A 22,027-nucleotide genomic window follows, 5' to 3' on the forward strand; every position below is an offset into this window, starting at 1 on the left:
GATATTCTGTTCTCCTAAAGGAAGACCTCAACTGAAAAATGTGTGCTGTTTTGAAGAGCATGTAAAAGAGGTTTCTTACTGCAGGCAATGCAGTAGAATGAGATCTTATCTTATACTTGAAGGTTTAAATTTTTTATCTTTTAATTTCTATATATTAATACTAGAACTGGAGACTCGAGTTTACATCAATGCATTATACACAGAGTTTATTTCAGCCTTTGAGAGGCTTTCTGATGGCAAACATTAAAAAATACCATACAAATATTATAATTCCTATACTTTTTCTTTTTTAATTAAAGGAAATGTGTCTCTTCCTTGGAAACTCTATTTTTCATTCTTCATTGGAATGACTCAGGTGATGTCCACTTGAAAACAGTATGGCACCATGAGTAAGGATGCTGCAATGTATGGAATAGCTGAAATATAGGGATAGATTCGTTCTAAGAGAGGAAAATTGTGCCTGGAATGAAAAGAAAATTAATTTGCTTTTTATGTTTGCTGCTATTTTGAGGAGGTAGAGGCAGAAGGAGAAAAAAGCAATCAGCTTTTACTTACTGAGGAAGCACCATTTAGTGCTTCCTCAGACAACCTGTAGCACAGATTTCAAGACTGAAGTTTGCTAACACTTAAAGCAAACATTTTAAAGCTGCAGTACTGTTAACACAACACTTTGAACCTTGCTGTGCCATCAGATATGCACCATGGCCCAGATCTAGCAGCATTTGCTTCTGTGTATCTATTTCTCTAGCTAATTTAAACAACTGTGGTGCTTAATTTGCATTTGAATTGGGGCAATGGGAGTGATAACGTTGCTCCTATGAAAATACCCAGAACAGAAAATGGCATTTGCTTTGTTCTTCCTGGACCTAATTGTAAGCATTTATTTCACTTTTTGTCCTTATTCAAGCAACATTCCCATGGCAAACAATTTAAAAACATGGTTATATTCACAAATTTAGCCACGTGGTTGTACAGTGAAAAAGGTTTATTACTGATGAACAGTCATGATGTGGGGGAATTGGGACAGAAGGTTAAAAACTGGATCTCTTGCTGAGCTCTAGTATTGCTAGATTTAACTGATTACAATATTTGAAAGATACACACCATGGGCACTGCTTTTAGATGCTGGAAACCTTTACCTCAGCAAGTTCTCCCATCTTAGGAAAGCGTTGTTCCATGTGCAGCACTTTGACTCTAATACCTGATAAAACCACAACTCCCAGACACATCATTCCCACCCACTGGAGACAGTGGTACAGTTCTTGTCCTGCTTTCCCCTATTGGCATTTTCAGGTCCCTCTCTGCTACATTTCACCTTGCTCCCCTCATTTGTTTTCATTGGTGAAACAGATGTCTCAGGGGACATGGCATGATCCCCACCAACCTGTAAAAAGATAAATTTTCTGTTAGCTGATACAGAGTAGAGTTGTGTTTAAGTTCCTGGCTGATCCTAACACTCCAGTTCCATTGGTTCCCATTTCTATAGGAAATGGCATGGGCTCTTTATTTGCTGATTGCTGTTTTGTACTAATATATACTGAGCTGTATACAATACCCTTTAAAGATCTTAATAAACATGAGAAAATGATTTTTCTACCTGACTCTAGAGGAAACAGATCATATTGAAAATATTTCCTGTGGCTGAAAGCATTCATTCTGTGAGAACCATGTGAGCTGTTGAAACCCAGCTGTCTTGAGTGTAGCAAGGAGGTTAGGAGAGGTCCAAGAGTCAGGATGCTGGCTCCCTTAGATAATCAAAACTGTCAAGTATAATTTGTGCCACTGTCTCAAGAAAACATTCCTTCCTGTCCACCAGAAATTTAGCTGCAACTTTTTATTATTCCTACAGTAACACAACATTCTGGCTATGGATGGGGTTGTTATCAATGCAAAATACAGCAAAAAAATAACCTGTATTTTTTATAGTTAATAATTTTTTTTTAGTAAGCATTCAAATCAGTCCTTTAAAGAGCATTCTTCTTCAGCTATTTAAATCTTTATTTCAGTTGAATAACTCAATTTTCATCTCAGGTTTTTACTCATTTTTTATTAGTTTTTTAATGTACAGCTCTTTTGAAAATAAGAACTCGATTGTGCTTGGACCACATACTCTGCAATATAAAACTTCCCACACACATTTTGTTTATCACACTCTTGCAGTCAGAGCCTTTAAAAGGACTTAGATGCTGACTCCCAGTGAATACCCACAATTAGCTGTCAATGGCAAGGTACAGAAAAACGTGCTCATCACCTGAGGTGTGCCATTGGGAAATTTTGAAAATAAGACTGTGCCTTTCACTCAGGTGTTATATGTCCCATGTTGGACTGAAGTGAACAGCCTGAATTCACAAAACTACCTTCCCCACTGAGTTCTTCAGTAAATTTAGGTGCAGGGCCAAGGTGACTGAAAGATCTCCACCTGATGCAGAGAGGAGAGGATCTCCAAGTATCTAAATCATGTAAAGATTGCGGTGCTTATGGCCCAATGCAGAAGTTGGATGAAATGGGTTTTCAAAAATGCAGGTGTCCTACATCCTAGATGCAAACTTTAGGTTAAAACCTTGAGTTCAGGTTCCTAAATTCTGCCCAAATCCTTTGTGGTCCCCAGGTAGCTTCACTCTTGTCAGAATTTTGTAAGTCAGCATCAAGCTGGAATATCCACTAAGAGAGACATTTACCTGTAATTCTCTTGAGTTTCAACAGCCTGGGAAGTTTTAGTGCCAGGAAGGGTTTTCCTAGTTTATGCTAAGCAAACAGAGGCAGCTGGTTTTAGTTTTCACAAGGTTCTGAGCAATTTTACCAGGAATTCTGAAGGTACAGATTCAAGTTTATCCTTGACAATAGATACTTGTGGCATTGGTATATTTATTCAGGTTAAAACTCAGACTATCCTCTATTCAGAAGACTATTTTTATGTATGTGTGCATCTGCTAGTTCTTCCACAAATATTGTATATTAGTGAACTAACAAGTTTCTGGTGTTCTTAGACCCAGCATAACCAATAGGTAAATAACAGTAGAAACCAAATGGGAAAAATCAATGCCATTTTTTCCATTCTTGATCAATACAACATGTACTTTGTCAAAGCAATAATTAACTATTAACTCCTAGTGTTTTCATATAATAGTAAGTCTCAGAATGTACTGTAGAAGCAGGTAAATATGAATGTATTTTTGCAAAGCAAAACTACTTAAATGGGTAGACATGACAGAAGACTTGGTATGAAAGTTGAGATAGAGGTGGTGTTTATTTTTCTTTTTTGTATATGAATTATCTTCACTATTAACAATTCCAGATTTGTCCCTGTACAACATATCCTTCCTCTAAAGGATTAAAAACTTGGGTTTGAATGTGACATGAGCACTTTTTACTAAATCTAAGCATTCAAAAACATTTTAAAAATATGAAAAATACTGATATTTTTTAAAATGTGTGATTATCAGTCTGCTTTTGAACCCTCTGAGACTCACGTTTGCAACACATTCTTAGCAACATTGGCCACCAGGAACTTAGTTCCAAAAAAAAAGAACCAAAACTGAGATTTTGTGTGATCACAAATTCTCCAGGTAGTGGGGCTGTCAGGAAAATCAGTTAACAGAAGCCTCATGGTAAAAGTGTAGCAGTAAGGAATGAAGAGGGTTTGGACCCAGATGATGGGAATGTTTGGTGCATGCAGGTACCTACTTCTCTATTCCAGACCTACCTTCTGGGGTTTGAGCCTGGACCTACATCAAAACAGCTTCCAGTAATTTCAACAAATGTTCAGTTTGTGAAGAGCTAGTTCTAATGAGCTCCAACTGGAGTCTTGGGAAAGGCTGCAGCTGGCCCCTGCTCTCATGCTGTCTGGCAGATGGCAAGGCTGAGCACAGGTGCCCAGCATGCCCTGGTCTGCTTTAGTGGGAACATCAGTTCGGTTTGTTTTGTGGCACTGTAAGAACTAAGTGAATTCTCCCCACTGCCAGAAAGAGTACTTGTAAATTTCCAAGGATCTCAGCCAAGAGAGCTGTGTTCTACTGTAAAATATTGGTCTGGTTTCACTGCTCCAAACACACATCCATCAAGTTAGAAGTGACACGTGTAGATTTATGAATCCTTGTGCAGAACAAGAAAGAACATCATGCTGACTACACTGCTCAGCACTGCAAAGATATTATAGTGCATAAAATATTATAGTGTTAGCTCATTCACTCCCAGTGATCAATTGTTCACTTCAGTCTGTCATCTCTCTACCTGAATGTTTGACTTTTAATTTCTTTTCCAGTCTGCTTCATTATGTTCTCAGTTATGGGTTTTCTTCATTTTTAGTCATTAGTAATAACAGAACCTCTTCCTCCAGAACTATGGTCCTTTCTGGTTTTGAAGATGCATGTTTAAGAAAAAGAGTTTAAAAAATACACTAATGTCATGCATGAGTGCTGGTATCTTCAATTTAGTAAAATCAATTTTAATGCTCCCTTGACCTGGGGTACCTGTATTGAAGGTCCATTGTTGTGTGGAACAGAAATATCTGTATACTCACCTGCCTAGTTTTTTGGTGTGGTTTTTTTTTTTTTTTTTTTTTTTTTTTGTAGGAAGCAGGGCTGAAAATTCACTGCTAATTAATATTGGAAGGAAATTGTTGATGGTTACCACTCTTGTGAAGTATTTGGGGTATCAGTATCTGAGACACTCAGCCAGCTAGGTGGTTTCTTGCAGCATTATAGAAAATAATTAGCCCCTGGAGTGTCACACAGAAATAAGAAATAGGAATAAAGTACACAACCAAAACAAGCTGATCACTTTGAAGTTATGAAACTTTTCAGATTACTCATCTTAAGAATGACTATAAACAGTACTTATTACATTGCACATCCTTTGAAAAAGGCAAGGATATACCAAAATTCTGAAGCATTACATAGTGATGAAACACTCTAAAGCAGTTCAAACAGAAAATTTTAATCTCAGGAGAATATCTGACATTGGAATGCTTTTAAATAATTTTATTGCTGGTTTTAATCCTTTAAAGTTTTAGTCCTCTGTGAAAGTAATGCTTTTATTGTACAAGCAGTGCATAAATTTTCCATGAATTCTTTGAGGTTCACAAAATCTAGCCTTGTTAGAACAAATACAGATAAAATCATGAAGAAATTAGAATTAATGTACTATGTATTTCAAAATGACCAAAAAATCTTTATTTAAAGTAGTCTGCTGGATTTCTTACCTGAATGGTAAAAATAATTTTTTAAGTAAAATGCTATATGTGAGGCCATATACATATATATATATATATATATATATATATATTTGGAAAAGCTTGTGGTGTGAAATATTACTCAAAGAAAACTTTTTTTTTCTCTGATTGATTTAGACTTTTGAATATGGTAGAAATCAGAGAAAGTTCATCTGGCTTTTGAAGAAATCCTATTTGCAGATAAACATAGCTATTCATTATTTTTAGTACAATAAAAACAGAGGCACCTAGTATTTTCTGTGTCTGTCAGTCGATTAGATTGGACAGAGAGAAATTTAACTGCTGCAAGGCAGTTTCACGTTCAAAACTGTAATCACCAGAACATATGTGGGAAGAATGTGTGGAAACCATGGTAAAGACCTACACTTACAAATTAAGGTTTTGGAATGGCTTATAAATTTATATTTTAAAATATTCATAGAAATTAAGTTTGTGGAAATTATTCACTTTCTATTTGTAAACCCAAACCAGTGTTTTTGAGGTGCAGGTGTGTGAAGCTAAAATATCACTTATTGAGCTGAACTGAAGCATTCCCTTTGCATTTAGATTAACATCAATTTGTATTTTAGCTGCTCTGGGCTTTAGTAAGTCTTCCCTGCTGTTCTTTGCTATAGGCTCAGTTCCTTGATTAAACTGCATTTTCCTTTACACATCATACTTTGCCTTCTGATTGAAGCGTTTTAAGCAATCACCAAATAGCCCAGGACTGATACCCTATTGGATTTGTAGCCCAGAAAAAAGCAGGCATGATTATTAAATGGAGTATGAATTTTTGACATCATTAATAATACTTTTCCAAGATTTTTTAGCAATTAAAAAATATTTTGTACAGTTTTTAAGTCAAAGGTAAAAATCTTGCATGCTGACAAAGACTCTGAGATTTGACAGTGTCCTGCTGCATTGAACCACAGATTACCTGGGTATTATTTATAAATTCTACAAAGCAGTTTCTATCTCAGTGGAAAAGCAGTATCTGGACCAATTTCTGCAACCATGACAGAAATTCTCAGTGCCACATGTAGGGGAAAAATCTGCCCAGTAAACAGCCCAGAAGAGGGGATAGTCCCAAGAGGTAAAATAACGCTAAGATCTTTCCACATGGCTCCTGTAATGGGAACACTAGAGAGTATAATTAATTGCAAGTTGAAAATATTGTGCATAGAAGCTCTGTTCAATCAAGTTGAAGTTACATCAGAGTCTTTAACCCTTAGCTGTACTTGGAACTGTAGCTCTCTTGGCTGCAGAGAGCTTCTGGGGTTTATTTAAAGCAGTTAGATTGTTGAAGCAGGACTATCACATGCAGTAAATCCGGTCAAACCAGGCTTACTCCATCCAAGTCCTGAAAACCTGGCTGGGTAGCTTGTACTAGGGTTACACTACCCTCCTCTGAGAACTTTGTGCAATTTGCTAAAACATTAGTGTCTCTTACACATTGGTGTTATAGGAAGTTCTGTTAGGACTTGGAAATTTCTACTTCTGTTGTAAAGCTTATGGCTTGGTTGTTCAAACTATAACTTTTCAATCCTGTTCAAATCCACAAAGCCTTTGCCATGTATTTTGAAATCTTTCCAGCAGCTGCTTCAATAGGTGATTGGACTGCCTCAGCCCCATCACATAGGTAGAGATCCTAGGGTGTTAGAATCCCATGTTGCATTCCAAATACATCCCATAAAGACTAAAATAGCTTTTCTTTTCTTTTGTAGCACAAGAATGCCTTAAATTTTTAATGTAGAGATGTCCTTTGCATATATTCCTATTTTCTATTTATTTATCCTTTTTCCCTGCCCTTTACCCGAGCAGGTGCTTGATAAAAGAAGGGTTTTCTGCTGCCAGAATACAAAATCATTTCTGTACAGAAATAAAGAAATTATTCAAGAGTCTTTCCTTTACAGACTCTCTTCCATTTTCCTATACTCTGAAAAATATTTCTGTTCCTTTTGTCCTTTAAGGTGACAGTGCTTAAAGTTACCTAGTACTTACTTTCAGTCAAAGAAGCCAATGATAAGCTGTGAGAGTACGTCAATGAATTTTGCAGCACGTTAAGTTTTTCACAAGACACATTCTGTAAAAGTAATTATACCTAATTATTTTAATTTGTTTTTCACTGTCAGGTTTAAGAGAGCTGGAGATAAAAATGCTAATGCTTAGGATTCCCTCATGTCACACACTTCACAAAGACCTGTCATGTCTGCAGACACAGATGTATTATTTCAGAACTGCATCAGCTTTAAAAATGCAGTGTACTTTTCCATTAAGACACCACCTTTCTTCTTTACTTTTTACTCTTTCTTTACATCAAGCCCTTATTACACTGCAAATTCTTGGGAGTTTTTTATTATCTTTAGATATAACCCAGAGTAACAGATACCCTGTTGTTGATCTCCCCCTCACAAAAGCCAAATGTGTTTGGATCTAAACTACCTTGGTTCAAGTGGCACATAATAAAAAAAAAAAAAAAAAAAAGAAAAATTTTACTTATGTTCTAGAATCAAGGAATAAAAAAGCTAAGACAAAGCAAGAGCAAATAAAGTGCTAATACCATTTATCATAGGGCTGCCTGTCAGAGTCAGGTCCCTGTACAACACAGTGGCTCCTTAGATAAGAACATAAATGAGAATGTTTAGACAATGCTGTAAAATCTATGGAGCAAGGAAGGAGAGGATTGTAGCAAGGGTTAGCACACTTAGCTGTTATCTAACCAGCATGGATGTCAGCAATAAAGAAGACAAGGAGAAATGGATGTCATGTAGGCTGCAGCAGTCTGTGCTGACCCAAACTGAACTCCATACTGTCATTACCAGCTCCTGTGTGATCATTCAGGCCATTCAGATGGAAATTAGCATGGTTTTGTTGCAATTCTGCAATTAACCTTTCATTTGCACTTAGACCTACAGAAGGAAACAGTTTCTGTGCTGAGGCTTCTGCTCCTGTTTTGCCAAACTGAGAGACTGCATTTGAACAGGTAGTGGGTGCTTGATTTCTGGAGTGGGAAAGACAGCAGGAGAGGGGAAAGTACCACTGCCAGGGTCCACTTCTGACATTACTCAGATTTAAAAAGCAGAGTCTGGAAGCTCTGCTCTTGCAGAACAGCTCTACTCTTGCAGACTGCTGACAGTTAGACAGAATGACAATATAAAATATATGTAGCAAATGACACTGCTTTTTTAAAAAAATATAGTCCTCTTGATATCTTGCTCTTGCAAATAAACAATACTTTTTTTTACAAGGTTTTAATATATTGATTACCACTGTCACTGCCTCCATGAGAATTTATTTGCAGATTCTGAATCAGAACTTTAATATATTAACTCTTATGACTAAGAAATAGTCTTAAGAATGGAAAGACTTTATTTTGTATTTCTCTAATGGTGACACCTGAGCAGGTGAGAACAGCAGAGTAGAGGTGAGATTAGTTTACCCACTATGCCATGCTGCACACACTTAGAAAGCTTTGCTAGCAATTTTAAAACTTACATTCTGCAGGGCTGTGTTGTCTGGGAGATTTTGGCATATTTTGATAATAAGTATATCATTTTAAAGCCATCTCTGTTGCCTATGGAGGAGAGTGCTTATTTCTTTAAAAAGATATGAATAGCCTGCCTGTAGTAGCTCAAAACCTTTTGGGCATGATTTGGACTCCAAACACATAAAGCTGCAAAACAGGTTTCTAACACTTTAGCTGACACCATAAAAAAACCCCCCTCATTAGCATCAATATTATTGCAGGAACACCTGGGGTGCTACTTATGGGTCAAGGCCCTCTTGTCTCCATTGCTGAATTAACACAGGATAAAAAAGCTGCTCTTGCCCAAGAGGATATTATAGTCTAAATATAAGATCAGAAAAGCTCTAGCAGATGGGTACAGACTGATGGAGCACAGGGAAGCAAAGAGGGCATAGATGGACGTGCTCTTTGCACTGAATGGACCACCAGCACAAATGTGTCTAATTCCAAACTTAGCTACAAGGCATTTAATAGCCTGGGAAAGGACAGTAACAGCCAGATTGCCTAAGGAGCAGTAATGTTAAATACTGAAACTCTTTCTGCAGTGACACTGTGAGCATTTCCTTAAATATTCACATAATTTACATACTTCTGAATATGGCCTTACACTTTTATTTCTCAAATTACCTATGCACTTAGACTTGTATGGTTTACCTGTAATCTAAAAATTAAATTAACATTATTCTCTTTTACTAAAAAAGTAGTTAATTTACTTATGCTACAAATTATTTTGTAGCATAAGAACCCTAGGAAAATATACTGGGGAGAACAAAGCAAGATAATTTTCAAAAAATGAAAAAGTGTTTTTCTTCACTCCAAAGATGTTAATGGCATTGGAGCTGTTTGTAAAACTATTCCTAGTAAAAAATAAAGCTTTTAATAGAAATAGTTAACAAATTAAGTGCTTTGCATTTATTGTCTTCTACTATTGCAGAAAGCTGATATTGAAAATTTTCCCATCTTGTCTTTCCTTTGGACCTGATGGTCCAAAGGTGTTTTCCAATCTAGTTGATTCTGTGATTCAATGGTGTGGGGAAGAGAGAGTAAACAGCTGACTTGCAAATGCAAGAGGGATTTAAATCTCCCACATTTTCAAACACAGTCATCTAACAAATTACTGTTGAGGAGAGCTGTACCAGCTTATCACAGAGAAGAGTTTCAAGAACATTCCTTTTCTAAATGACTCTTTGATAAATGAGGCTGAAGGAAGTTATGACCTAGTTCTGCAGGAATGCAGGTGCACTGACCATGCACACTGGAGCTTCTTTGCAACAGCAAGTCTAAATGTTTAGAGAACTGTCGTAAAATATCAAGAGGAATGTGTTCCTTTCAGGTCTGCTGAGTCAGCTCTTAAAATCCTTATACATAGCTCTTGTAGGTAATAGAGACAGGTCTTTGCCTTGGAATAAATGTATCTCTGTTGTAAGGGGAATCTTTATTACATTATACTGTGAGACTGGCACGGAGGTATGTTGGAGTCTTACCCATAAATGTGAGGAACAGATCTGTCTGATTTGTTTAGCCCTCCACAGAATACCAGCTGCATGTCCCAGAGATGCAATCTGCAGCAATGCAGTGTAGGGGTGAGGGGGACAACTCACCCAGAGCCTTGTGGAGGTGATAACCTCTGTTTTTCTGCAGAGCATTAGCTGGCTTTTTGGAGACTGTCTCGAAGCTCTGCCCAAAGGGGTATCTCCCCCCAGTACCACTCCTTTCTTTCTTCTGTCATCAGAATAAACTCTCCTTGTAGGCATGAAGTAACTTCTCCTGAAAGATAATATTTTGCTACACGGAGGACAAGAAATGTAAACATCTAATTCACATGAATTATCTACCAAAGAAGCACATAGGGCTCTGACTGGGAAACTTTATCTGGGCTCTTCCTCGAGGATTTCTCACAGTAGGAGAAAAAGTAAAAGTGCAAAACTTTATTTTGCAGACAAAAGAAGATAGGACAACAATTTAGAAATTTTAAGATTTAATGCATCAACTATAGGTAGATTCTGGCTAGAAATGTGCAGGGCTTGAAATGTGTGAAGCTGTTGGTAATTCATGTGGACTGTGCTCTGTAGAGTGTTTATGTAACATTTTGCATCAGGTGGAAGATATGCTAAACTCCAGACTCTTCTAACTTGTTGCTAACTAAATATTTTAAAATATAGTTTTCCAACATTGTTTTCTAATAAAATGCTATCATTGCAAATATTTAATATCGGGACTTTTGCTCTACTATTTTTAAGACATGAACATGCCCTGGAGTGATTAACCAGAGGCCTTTTGCATTATAATTCTTATGGTGCCTCCACTGGGGGGGATTGCAAGCTTCCCATAGGAGGTACCTCTCCTTGCCCTTATGGCTTCCCAGAACAAAAATGTAAATTATTTAACAGACCACACCTTGGTAATGACGAGAAATTACTTCCTACAAGGAATTTTTGTGCATATCTTGAAGGTGGCAGCAATTTTACCAAGAGAAAAGAGAAATGTTACTTTTTAATTCAAAGTAGTAATACTTGCAATTTAGAGTTGAGTTTTATCGGATAATTAATGCCTAATTTTCAGGTTTTTCAGCACTTCTGTGGGCTCAGCTGTGTTTTTCTCGTTATAAGGAACATTGCAATCAGATCTTAGATTTTTTTTCCTGTTTTAATTCTTTGATTGAGCTCCTCCTCCCACTGAAACTGATTAATTCATTGAGTATTTATTTCACCATGAACATTTCATTTTTGGAGAAAACAATGGGTCAATATCTTGTTATGGCTTTGTCAAGTTAGATGAGTTAAAGCTCAGCAAAATGTAATTTTTTTTTCATGCTACCTTCTAAGTGCACATTCAAGTAGAAATACAACAGCCAATTTATTTACAAAGAGCATTCATTAGCCTTAGAGAAGAATTCACCTTTCAACTCAAGTCAACTTTTGGTAGACCTGACAGAGGTTAAGCTTGTATCTGAAAATGCTCTAACACAACAAGGAGTACACATTTAGTTTGGAAAGCTCTATGGGTTTTGAAAGTATTTAAAAAACATCCTTCTCAATGTACATCTCTAGATTGTAAAAAAATTCCCTAAGGATCTTGGGGATGATACAGTGTCCTCCAAATTATTGCACCTGCAAAGGGTAAGGCAGTCATCCAAAAGGATCAGATATGAAGATATTCATGTCATCTACCTGCCTTTGACTGCAGAGGTCTGTGCATCTTGAATGTCCAAGCCTCATGAGCAATACAGGAACCTTTAATATTTATCATTGTTTTTCTCTTCTGACTGCATTTTGTCCAAGTTCAGACTTTCTCTGGATGATGCTGCAGATGCTCAAAAATCAGTGGTAAAATTCCCAAAGTCTGGCAGAAGATTACAATTTCATTTGATATATGCTCAAACGCTGATTTTTTAATTTCATCCATTAAAAAGAAAAAAATTGAAAAAGAAAAAGAAAAAGTAGATGCAAGGGTCTGAATTGTCAGCTTTATCAGGAATGTGTTTATTCCTTGGATTTTGGCTCATGACCATCTCTCTCTTCATGTGCTAATTTGGGAAGAGATATAATAAAAATTCTATCCAGTTCCTCTGCAATCGAAATCAAATGGCATATTTATTGAATCTATCAATTTCTAGTGTTCACCTGAATTCCTACATGCCAAGGATCCTCAAAGTTGCTCCTGGTGGATCTAAAATTTTGGAGAGATGTCTCATCATGGTTTGCATCTGAGAATGATGTGGCTTTGAAATTCTCAGCTATTTTACTTGTAATTTTAAAATATTCCATTTTTGTAGTTTTCATTGTTTGCAAGCTCCCCAAAAATATTCTGTTAATATTTTCACAGGGATGTTTAAATGATGTATACATATAGCACTTACATGAAAGAAGACTCTATTTTTTTTTAATCAATTAGACTTTAAAGAGGTGAACATCTGAGATCTGAAGCATGAAATCTTCTTATAAAATGTCCTCTCCACTCTGAAGATTTTATCTGCTGAATAGAAAGAGGCATAGAGAACTTGATGCAAAAGGGGTTATTTTTCTCCTCCTTGATTACGTGTTAAAGGGGGTTTTGAGGTGTTTGCTTTTTCTCTTATTGTCTGTAACCTGCACATTCATCAAGTAAAAGTATATAAACTTCCATATATGTCTGTAGAAAATCTTGTGTAGTTTCCATCAAAGTAATATCCACATGCCTCACATTTTGGCACTTGAAAATCTACTCAACCAGAGGTTAAGTATAATCTGCTTGTACAAATTTAGCATAGCCCTTCACTACCTGGGTTAGCTGATGTAACCAATGCACCAGAAATTTGCCAGAGATTATGACCTTAACATAGAAAAATGGTGGAAAATAGTAAAATAGACATAAATTAGATTTAAAAGTAGACAGATGATGGGTTTCAAAGGTAAGAGAAAGGCAATGCTATGATGTGTGGAGGGCAGAGAGCCCTGCCTTGCATTGATCCAAAGCACTAATCCCCATCCTACCTGCACACCTGGCAATTCCAAGTCAGCACAGCTGGTACCTGGGCTCTGCTCTCAGGGCACATAGTGCAGTCTTGAGAGCACCTCTATCACAAGGACTTCATTCACAGGCAGTTGAGATAAAATTATATTTCATACAGGCCCAGTTAAGCCTGTTTCTTTGCCATGTCATAGCAAAAATTTCCTTCCACAAAATTTGAATACTACAGTAGGTGTTCTTTTATTCCTGTAACACTACCAGTCTCATTCATAGCCATGTTATGTCTTTCTAGTTTAAGGAAAAAAAATCATTAAATTCATCACAATAAAGAATATACTCTGATAAGGACCATATTTTTCAAAGCTAAAATAAGAGGGATTTATAATAAATTATTTTGAGACTTTAACATTTTTAAGAAATCTCAGTACTTGAGAAATATGTCAATGTCTTTATCATATTTGTTTTCTTTCTCATTTTAGGTGTCCACTCTTTGCAGGAAAGTGTGTTAGCAGAATAAAGATCAAGGGAACTAGAATAATGCTAATTGGTCCTGATTGTTCTGCAGCTATTATGATTATGTCTGTTATAATAATATCAAAATCACTCTAGTTTAAATTTCATGCATTGCCAATTAGTTTTAACTTATCTTAAATTATTTTTATCTCAGCTAATGTTCTTTAAATGTAATCCTCTTGGCCAGAGCTGTTCCTTTGTACCCTGTACTTGTTGACATATCATAGACACACTTCTGGTTTCCTCTTACACAGACAACACTTATTTATTGTCTTATTTTTAAATTAATGTCCTGTATTTTACTAGTGTGCAGTTCTGCACATTTAAGCACAGCTGGAGCTGTGTTTTCACACTCTCAGAGCCTGCAACTGTGTCACATGTTCAGGACTCTGTCTTGTTTGGTGGGGTTTTTTGGGGGGCGGCAGGTGGGGGGAGGGAAGGGGAAAGGTTTAAGGTTTTTCTTTTTTTTTTTTTTTACTAATTTGTGTGAGAGAAAAGCCTGATTCCTGTTCTTCTTATTGACCCAGTCCAGTAAGATCTGGCACATTTACTGTCCTCCAGAAGCAGTGGTATGATTGCTTTTGTCATCTCTGGGGTTCTTTAATCCTAAAACCATCTGCTCTGGTACCTGGGAGCCTCCCCTAATATGACAGGCAAAGCTCCACTATAAATCAAACCTGTAGACAAATGATCAGGTTTTGTGACAATGAAAGAGTAACAGCAATATTCTACAGGGTGAAATAGTAGCAATGGTGCTGTTTGGTCTGTTAAGAGTATGGGGAAAAACTACAAATATTTTAGTAGAGAAAAATTGCACATGTCAAAAACATTTCGGCTAGACAGGGATAAAAAAATCTTTGAAGCTCTTGTAAAGAGCCTGAGTAATCACCATGAGAACAGAGGCAATGATTATTCAATAATGCAGTCATACGCACAAGAAGAAATAAAGTGATTTCATCTTCTTATACACCTTTAGATTCTGAATTTATTATATCAGTCAGCAGCATCTAGAGAGTAATTGTGCAAAATTCTTTGGAAGCAGTTTTAAAAATGAAGCTGCTGTTTTAATGTCTAATGAATGATAATTAGGGTTTGATATGGTAAAATGTATTCATTATGCTGTTCTGAAAAATCTCATCTCAAATACAATATAAGCTCTGGCCTCCCCTCTTCAAATGAACTTCAGCTATGATGCATTCTGAAGAAACCACACAGACAGTTGAGGGAAGTGATTTGGACATCTAAAATCAAAGAAACTGTAATCCCAGGTGCTTTTACCTAAAAAGAAGGAAATTCACCTACTTGGTCTCTCTTCACAACTGTTCTGCCTTAAGGTTTATTGTGTGGAGGTTAATACAAAGAAAATATAGAGATGGATACAACTGAGAATCTTGGTTCATTGAGATCAATAGAAACATGGACCATTTACCCCTATTTAAAATGGAAATAAGAGATGTTTATTTGCAGATCAGAGGGTGCTGCTGAGTGATGAAAGGGTGGTGTGCTTTGCTGTGCAAGCCTACAGGTCTAGATCTGAAATTAGGAGCTATCAGCAGTGATCAGGAACTACTGCAGTAGGAATAAGCACAGCTCTCAGGCTACATGGTGATTTTAATTTAAAAATACATTCCAGTGATGAAGGATCTAATTTCTCTTGTACAGTTTTTATCTTCTCCTTAATGGCACTAAACTCTTCACTGCAACGCACATTAGTAGTCATAGGATAGTGACTTCTGTATTGAGACTTAAAATCTATTTATATCAGAAGGCTGCATGTGCTCCAGTTCAGGATATTTTTCTGTTATTATTTCTTTTCAGATGAATCAGAAAAACAAAACTCAGCCTCAGAAATACTCCTTAAATATAATCCTCACTAAATACAATCCACAGTGTCTTTTAGTTAATTCCAGCATTTCTCACTACATATTCTCTTTTTCTACTATCACCTTGGTATTGCTTGCTCTCTCTCCTCACTAGCATGAAAGGGCCAAGTATTGTCTGGCCCTGAATAAGGTTAAAATACTGTTTAAACATCAAAAAATGTGGTTATGTGAGAGCAGATAGGCTTTTCTACCTTCTATTTCCCACAGGAATACTTGAAATCTCTAAATTTGATGTGGAATCAGAGCTGAGAGAAGCTTGGCCTTTGTCTCATGCTTTTCTCTTTCAGCATCATCACTGCAATTGCTTTCAGACATTCAGGGATGCTCTCAGAGGCACTCCTTATCCACACCTTTTTACTCTTCTTGACACTGTAGTGCAGAATAAACCAAAGACTTTGGGCCTTCTTCTAACTGGAAAAGAAAATGTTGTTCTAGTTTTTAAAATAAGTGCTATAGTTAATTAATGCATTAGAAAATGCAACTAATTTCTAAGTTTTTGAAGTACCAGACAGTATTTTTGGTATGTTAAGTGTCTGGCATAAAAGGAAAATCTAAGTAGTTGTATAGAATGAAGCTGCAAATTAGAGGGACTATTGTACATACCCAAGGCAGAGAAAGCACCCAGCCAGGGGAAGGACTGATTTTCTGGATGTCTAGTAAATGAAATAATGTGATTTACATCCAGTTAAAAAATATGTCATCTATGGAGGTTTAAAAGCTTTTTTTAGGCTTCTGCTGATACTTGAGCACTTCCCAGATATAAGTAAATGAAACTCAATACAGATTCTTACAGCAATTTTCAAAGTAGCCTAATGGAGCTAGATATCCAATTCCTATTGACTTTTCCAATGGGACTTGATTACTTAAGTGCTCTTTTTCCCTTTGAAAGGCCTTCCTCTTAATTATGCTAATTGGTGCTTTAAAATGTTTTCAAAGTCAGCGAGCTGTGCCTAGACAATGCTAATTCTGAACCAGACAAGATTCATAATGCTAGATTCTAGGAAGCTTCCTCGGACTACAAGGTATATTTATTTTTCTCTTCTTCCCTGAGGGCAGAAATTAATTACTCAAGCTTGCCAGAGAATCTGCTGAGAGCTGTTACCTACAGGAACTGAAGAGAAAAAGGCATTAGTCAGTGATGCTACCTCATGACTATTTCCATTGGCTGATGAAAGTATTTACACCCAACTATATCTTGACTCTACCCTAAAACTTAAAAAAAAAAAAAAAAAAAAAAAAGCAAAGCTATCAACAAATACGAGAAGTACAATTAATCTGGAAAATATTGCAGCATTTTATATACTCTGGCTGGAACACCACTTTATATAGGTTTTTCAGAAGTTCCTGATTAGGATAATCTCTGCCAGCCAAAACAGAAATGAGAAGCTGTAAATATGGTCTTATCTACAAGTCAGAAAAATATATTTTTGGCGTTTTCCCTTTCAGACATACGTTTCCTGTTCCAAGTCTAAATCTCTAAATAAATTTACTTCATAGTTTTCTTTACATTGTGGGCATTATTTTAGCAATCGTTAAGAAATGCTAATCATTGCTAACTGCTGCTGTTTTAGCTCATTGTAAGCCATATATCCTACTGAGGGGATGATTTGTCTGACCTTCAGTTTTACCACAGAACTAGACACTGGATACTAAACTCATCTCAAACACTGGTATCTTGGCCAGAAGTGTTTGCTGGAAATTGTAAAATTCTTATATTGGCATTTTGGTAATAGAATTATTGCAGAAATATTATAGAGACTTCTACTGATTGATTGATATTCTACAATATAGACACATATCTTTGTACCTTACTTTTACTAGCAGTATGAATCCTTTAGGAGCAATGATGTTTCAGTAGGGTTGGATGAGAACCTTGAACATAAAGTGAGTTGTGAAGCAGAAACCAATTCACATATATCTCTCAGTTAAAGAATGCAGTCATCCACCTTTCCTGGATAGCGCTGGAAATGCACGAAAAGTGAGAAAAATGGAAATGCACAGGCTGAGAATCGGTGGATTTTAGAACACTCTGAGGCAGGAGATTGTCTCCTAAAAGGCATATCTGTTATAGTTCTTTAAAACAACTTATTAGTTTCAGTTGTGCAGCTGAAACAATCTTGAGCTGATCTTGAACTTGATGATTGTATTGCTTTATACTAGGTTTAGATAGACCTTTTTTAACTTTGTCCCCTCTCTGACAGAGATTTTCTTAGGTTTTTATTCTTTACTCTTTAATGTTTGCGGTTACATTCCCTACCATAGAAATATAGGAATTAAATCTGCCATACAAAGGACCATGCTACTGTTCGGGAAATGTGGTGTAATCTCAGAAAAACAGTAGTGCACAGGGTACTTGTATTGACTCAGCTAGGCTTCTTTTTTTTCTTTTTCCCATTTTGCTTTACTTTCATTTTAAATAATTGGGAGCCACAAATATAAAATATCCCCACTTGATCAATACTGTCTACCAAATCAAAATCAAGGAGATTTTCATATGCTTTCCTGTCTGTTGGTGAGGTAAAACATCCTACTCCGTACTGCCATTGTATGACAATGAAGATTGCTTTCATTTATGCTTTTGATCAAATTCCCTGTCCTGCACAGACTGGATCAGCAGGGTCAGGGCCAGATCTTGCTGTGCCATTACCCAACTCTTCTGGATGAGCTTTCTCTGGAGGACAGCATGCCAGAAAGCATGGAGCTGAGCATGGGAGCAACCATGGTTCAGCAGATCTTCTCTAGGTGCTAAATTCCTGCAGACTTTCTTCCCAACTTGATTGGAAGTGCTGGGACTGATACTCTAAATCTACACCCTAGACAGAATAGCTGTCATTTGCAGACATTCTGTGCAATGAGATTTCCCCCAGTTCATATTTGGATTCTTCGAATGGATGAATCCATGGATTCTGACTGAATTCATGGATGCTGACTGAAGTGGAGAGAGAATAATCTTCGGGAGGTGATTCAGTCTGTCAGGTCCCAGCTTACAAAAGGGGGACCCCCAAAGAACTTTTCTAAAAATAAAACTCTGTCTGTCAGGATTATTTTCTTTTGGCAGTTCTTCCTGTATACCCAAGGAAGATTCCCAATCTCCCAAGCAAGCTGTTTAACAGGCAAAACTGGGCACACAAATAGATTTTTATCCTTCTTTTTTCCCCAGTCTTGATTTTTGCGAAGCATTAGGTTCATGTAATTCATTCAGGTTGTGTTTTTCAGCTGGATATTTTTTCCTGCATTGTTGCTTTGGGGTTGTTTTGTTGTTTTTTTCAAATATCTGAGGCAGTAGCTAATTCTGCTTTCTCTGGCACACATAGACCCGTTTATCAAAATGAAAGGAAGCATTTAATGAACAATTTAGAAAATACTTACTGAAGCATGTTTTGAAAATTAATTCTGGTTTGTAAGTTATGTTTAGTTCTTTGAATCTTTTCTACTGTAAAAAGAAACATGTGAAAAGCTCTGAATATGTAATTACTATTATAATGATTTAGTCTTAGAATGTCAAAAAGCTTTCCAAGCATTAATTAATGGAAAGAACCAAATGATGTTGCATTGTTGCTGAAGTGCTATTAGGTGAAGATTTTTTTTCTTTTTGGTGACTTAATGGATTTTATAAATTATATAATTAGACCTGTAATATGCAATTCAAAACCACTTGATTTCAATGCAGAAATACAATTCTTATCATAAAAAATTGCACATGAAAATAAATATCCCAGAGATACAATACTTAATGTGCTGCATAAATTCCCACAGTTTGATGTTCTTCTTTTTCTTGGAATTATGTGAAGAATATAATGTTTTTTAAGTAGATTTGGGGGGTTTCTAACACTGTTTTTTTAGTATAATGTAAAGTTTTCACGGTGGTGTCAGTATTACTAAAAAGTAACTCTTATTATGCTTTGTTTTGCAGGTTGGCTTCATGAGCTAGGAAAACGAATTGAATCTCCTTATTATGAGAATAATACACTTGGAGGCCCATCAATCAGAAGTGCCTATATAGCTGCCCTGTATTTCACTCTCAGCAGCCTCACCAGTGTTGGCTTTGGAAATGTTTCAGCCAATACCGATGCTGAGAAGATCTTTTCCATTTGCACAATGCTGATTGGGGGTAGGTACAATTAAGTGTCATTTAAAACCTTTTCAAGGATTAGGAAAAAGTCAAATAAAAGCTGAAATTGTGCTACGTTTCTTAAAAGAAACTCCAAAAAACACAGCAGAAAGCTTAATAAATTTAATTTAAAATGGTAAAAGAAGGAAAAAACTTTCTTTGGTTTCCACTAGATAAACTCTCTCAGGCGGATATATTTCTAACCTTTTGTTCACTTATGGTGAAGAAAGACGGCGTTGCCCACTGAAATGCGAGTTCACATTATTAACACTGGAAGTGGCCCAGCCATGTTTTGGGGATTCCAGTCACTTGTGGCAGACACTTTTCCAGACAGCCAGGTATGATGTGCACACCAGCTGCAGCTCCATCCCCACAGCAGCCCTGGGAATGGCAATGAGGGGAGGTGGGCAGCCCACAGGGCAAAGTGTCTTTGAGCTGGTGTGTATCTTATCTGAAGGACCAGACCAGAAAGAGAGACAGGACAGAGCCAGGAGACTGTTTGGTGAGCCTTGGCATAAAAAATTATAAAAAATGCCGTTCAATTATCATTGATAAAAATTTGATTCAGAATTGAATCAGAACACATTTTTTGTCATATTTGGAGATCTTAATAACATTTTTATTTATGTTGATTACCTGCTTGTATTGTTGGATTAAGCCACGTGCTCATCCACGGTCTCCTTCCTTCTGCTGAGGCACCTGGGTACAACAAACAGAGATTTGTAAGCCAAGTCCTTTAGAGAAAGTACCAGAAGCTCTGTCTATACATTCATCTTCCTCCCACTAAAAATCTGATGTGCTATTTCATGATGGGCACATAATACAACGCAAAGATGTCACACTGGCCATGAAGGGTAAAAGCAAATCTCTGCTAGAGTAATCTGTCCTCCCTTTTTCTTTCTGCTGGCTTAGCTGCTCTGGAAACACTAGTAGGTGTTTCTCCAGGGCTAGTCAGTAAAGCCCTGGGTGTCTGCTTTGCACGATAAATTCTCCTGGCACCAAGAAATTGGAAATTTGACACTTGAAAGTAAGAGAACACTATGAATTACCAGTAAGCTATATATTTGCAGCATTAAGTGGTAAAAGAATTTTTCAATGAATTATTTTCATTTTCCTCAGTCCTGAAAATCAGAGGCAATAATATAATGAATCATCCAAGAATGAAATAATTTTGGTTTTCACAATGTGACAAAACCACAAGCAGTTCATTAATTTCTTTTGGTGGTTGCATAAAATTATAGTTTAAAACACACTGTGGTGTCTGTTCTTTGGGGCTTTCACTACATAAAATGTGTTGTAATGAAGGAAGGAGTTTTCATTTCTATCGAGAAATCAAGAGGTCTCCTGTATAAGGCAATGATGAATATTTAATTCACTTTAATATGGCAGAGCTTTCATAGAGTAGAATATAGAAGTATCCTATACATTTATTTAGCCCAATAATAACAATTTCGTGTTTATTTTTTGTAATATGCTTGTACATTGAATAAATTGTGAAGAACTAGTCAGGTGAGTGGAGTAAGAGGGAATTGATAACTGAAAGGTGAAGTTGCTTAAAGGCAAGCAGGTAGGAGAATGGATTTATATCTGCAGGGGTCCAGTGAAGAAGATATGTCCAGGTAAAAAAAGCAGAGCAGGCCAATCTGCAGCTATTTTCTTGAGGAATTATATTTTAGATACTACTGAGGAAACTCAAGGAAAGATGAAGGAGGTAGAATGATACTGTGAAGATTGGTGGGCGTGCCTTAGAAAATTCTGTTAGGAATAAGGCACTAATCTGTATGCTTAGGGACATTATAACTCATCATTTCTCAAAACCTACTTTAGTGTATCTTTTTGGCTGATATTTAATTTCAAACTTCCCTAATGGAAAGTGAGGTTCTGAGAAAAATTAGTGTCAGTTTTTCAGACTTTTTGACCAAGCCATTAGTTAATGAAATCTCAGGTGTAATGGATAAGGTGAGTTAGTTTATCAGTAGTTTTTCTGTATCACTTTAATGTATGACACTACCAACTGAAAAAATGAAGTAAATTCACATAAACCTTGAAATAGTTGAAGACAGAAAAAAAGCATAAATTGCACATAAAATACTTTTTTCATATTACTGGCCTCTTCACATAAATTTTTATTTTGCATAGATTTGAAATTTAAATTTTTAATAAGTCATGTTCTGAAGATAAAAGATCTTGGGCAATACAGTAAGTCTTCTTAAAGTTGGAAAGAAAATTTACTTATTAAAATGTAACCAGAATTCCTAGGACACCCAGCATCTCTAAAATATTGATCAGATCTGCCCTCCAGTAGGTGATCATACCAAATTCTCTCTTATACTCTC

The 22,027-nt window shown here is 36.4% G+C and overlaps 1 protein-coding gene across 1 annotated transcript in view; it reads left to right on the forward strand.

Moving 5' to 3' along the window:
• The window catches only part of KCNH8 (potassium voltage-gated channel subfamily H member 8), a 176,441-nt gene that overhangs the window by 112,159 nt on the left and 42,255 nt on the right, over window positions 1-22,027 (forward strand). Inside the window, exon 8 of the mRNA XM_059856301.1 lies at window positions 19,494-19,691. Within this exon, the coding sequence (XP_059712284.1) occupies window positions 19,494-19,691 (198 nt within the window). The remainder of the gene's footprint in view (window positions 1-19,493; window positions 19,692-22,027) is intronic.

The sequence above is a fragment of the Haemorhous mexicanus genome, chromosome 1 (assembly GCF_027477595.1).
Source record: "Haemorhous mexicanus isolate bHaeMex1 chromosome 1, bHaeMex1.pri, whole genome shotgun sequence".
Classification (NCBI taxonomy): Eukaryota; Metazoa; Chordata; class Aves; order Passeriformes; family Fringillidae; genus Haemorhous; species Haemorhous mexicanus.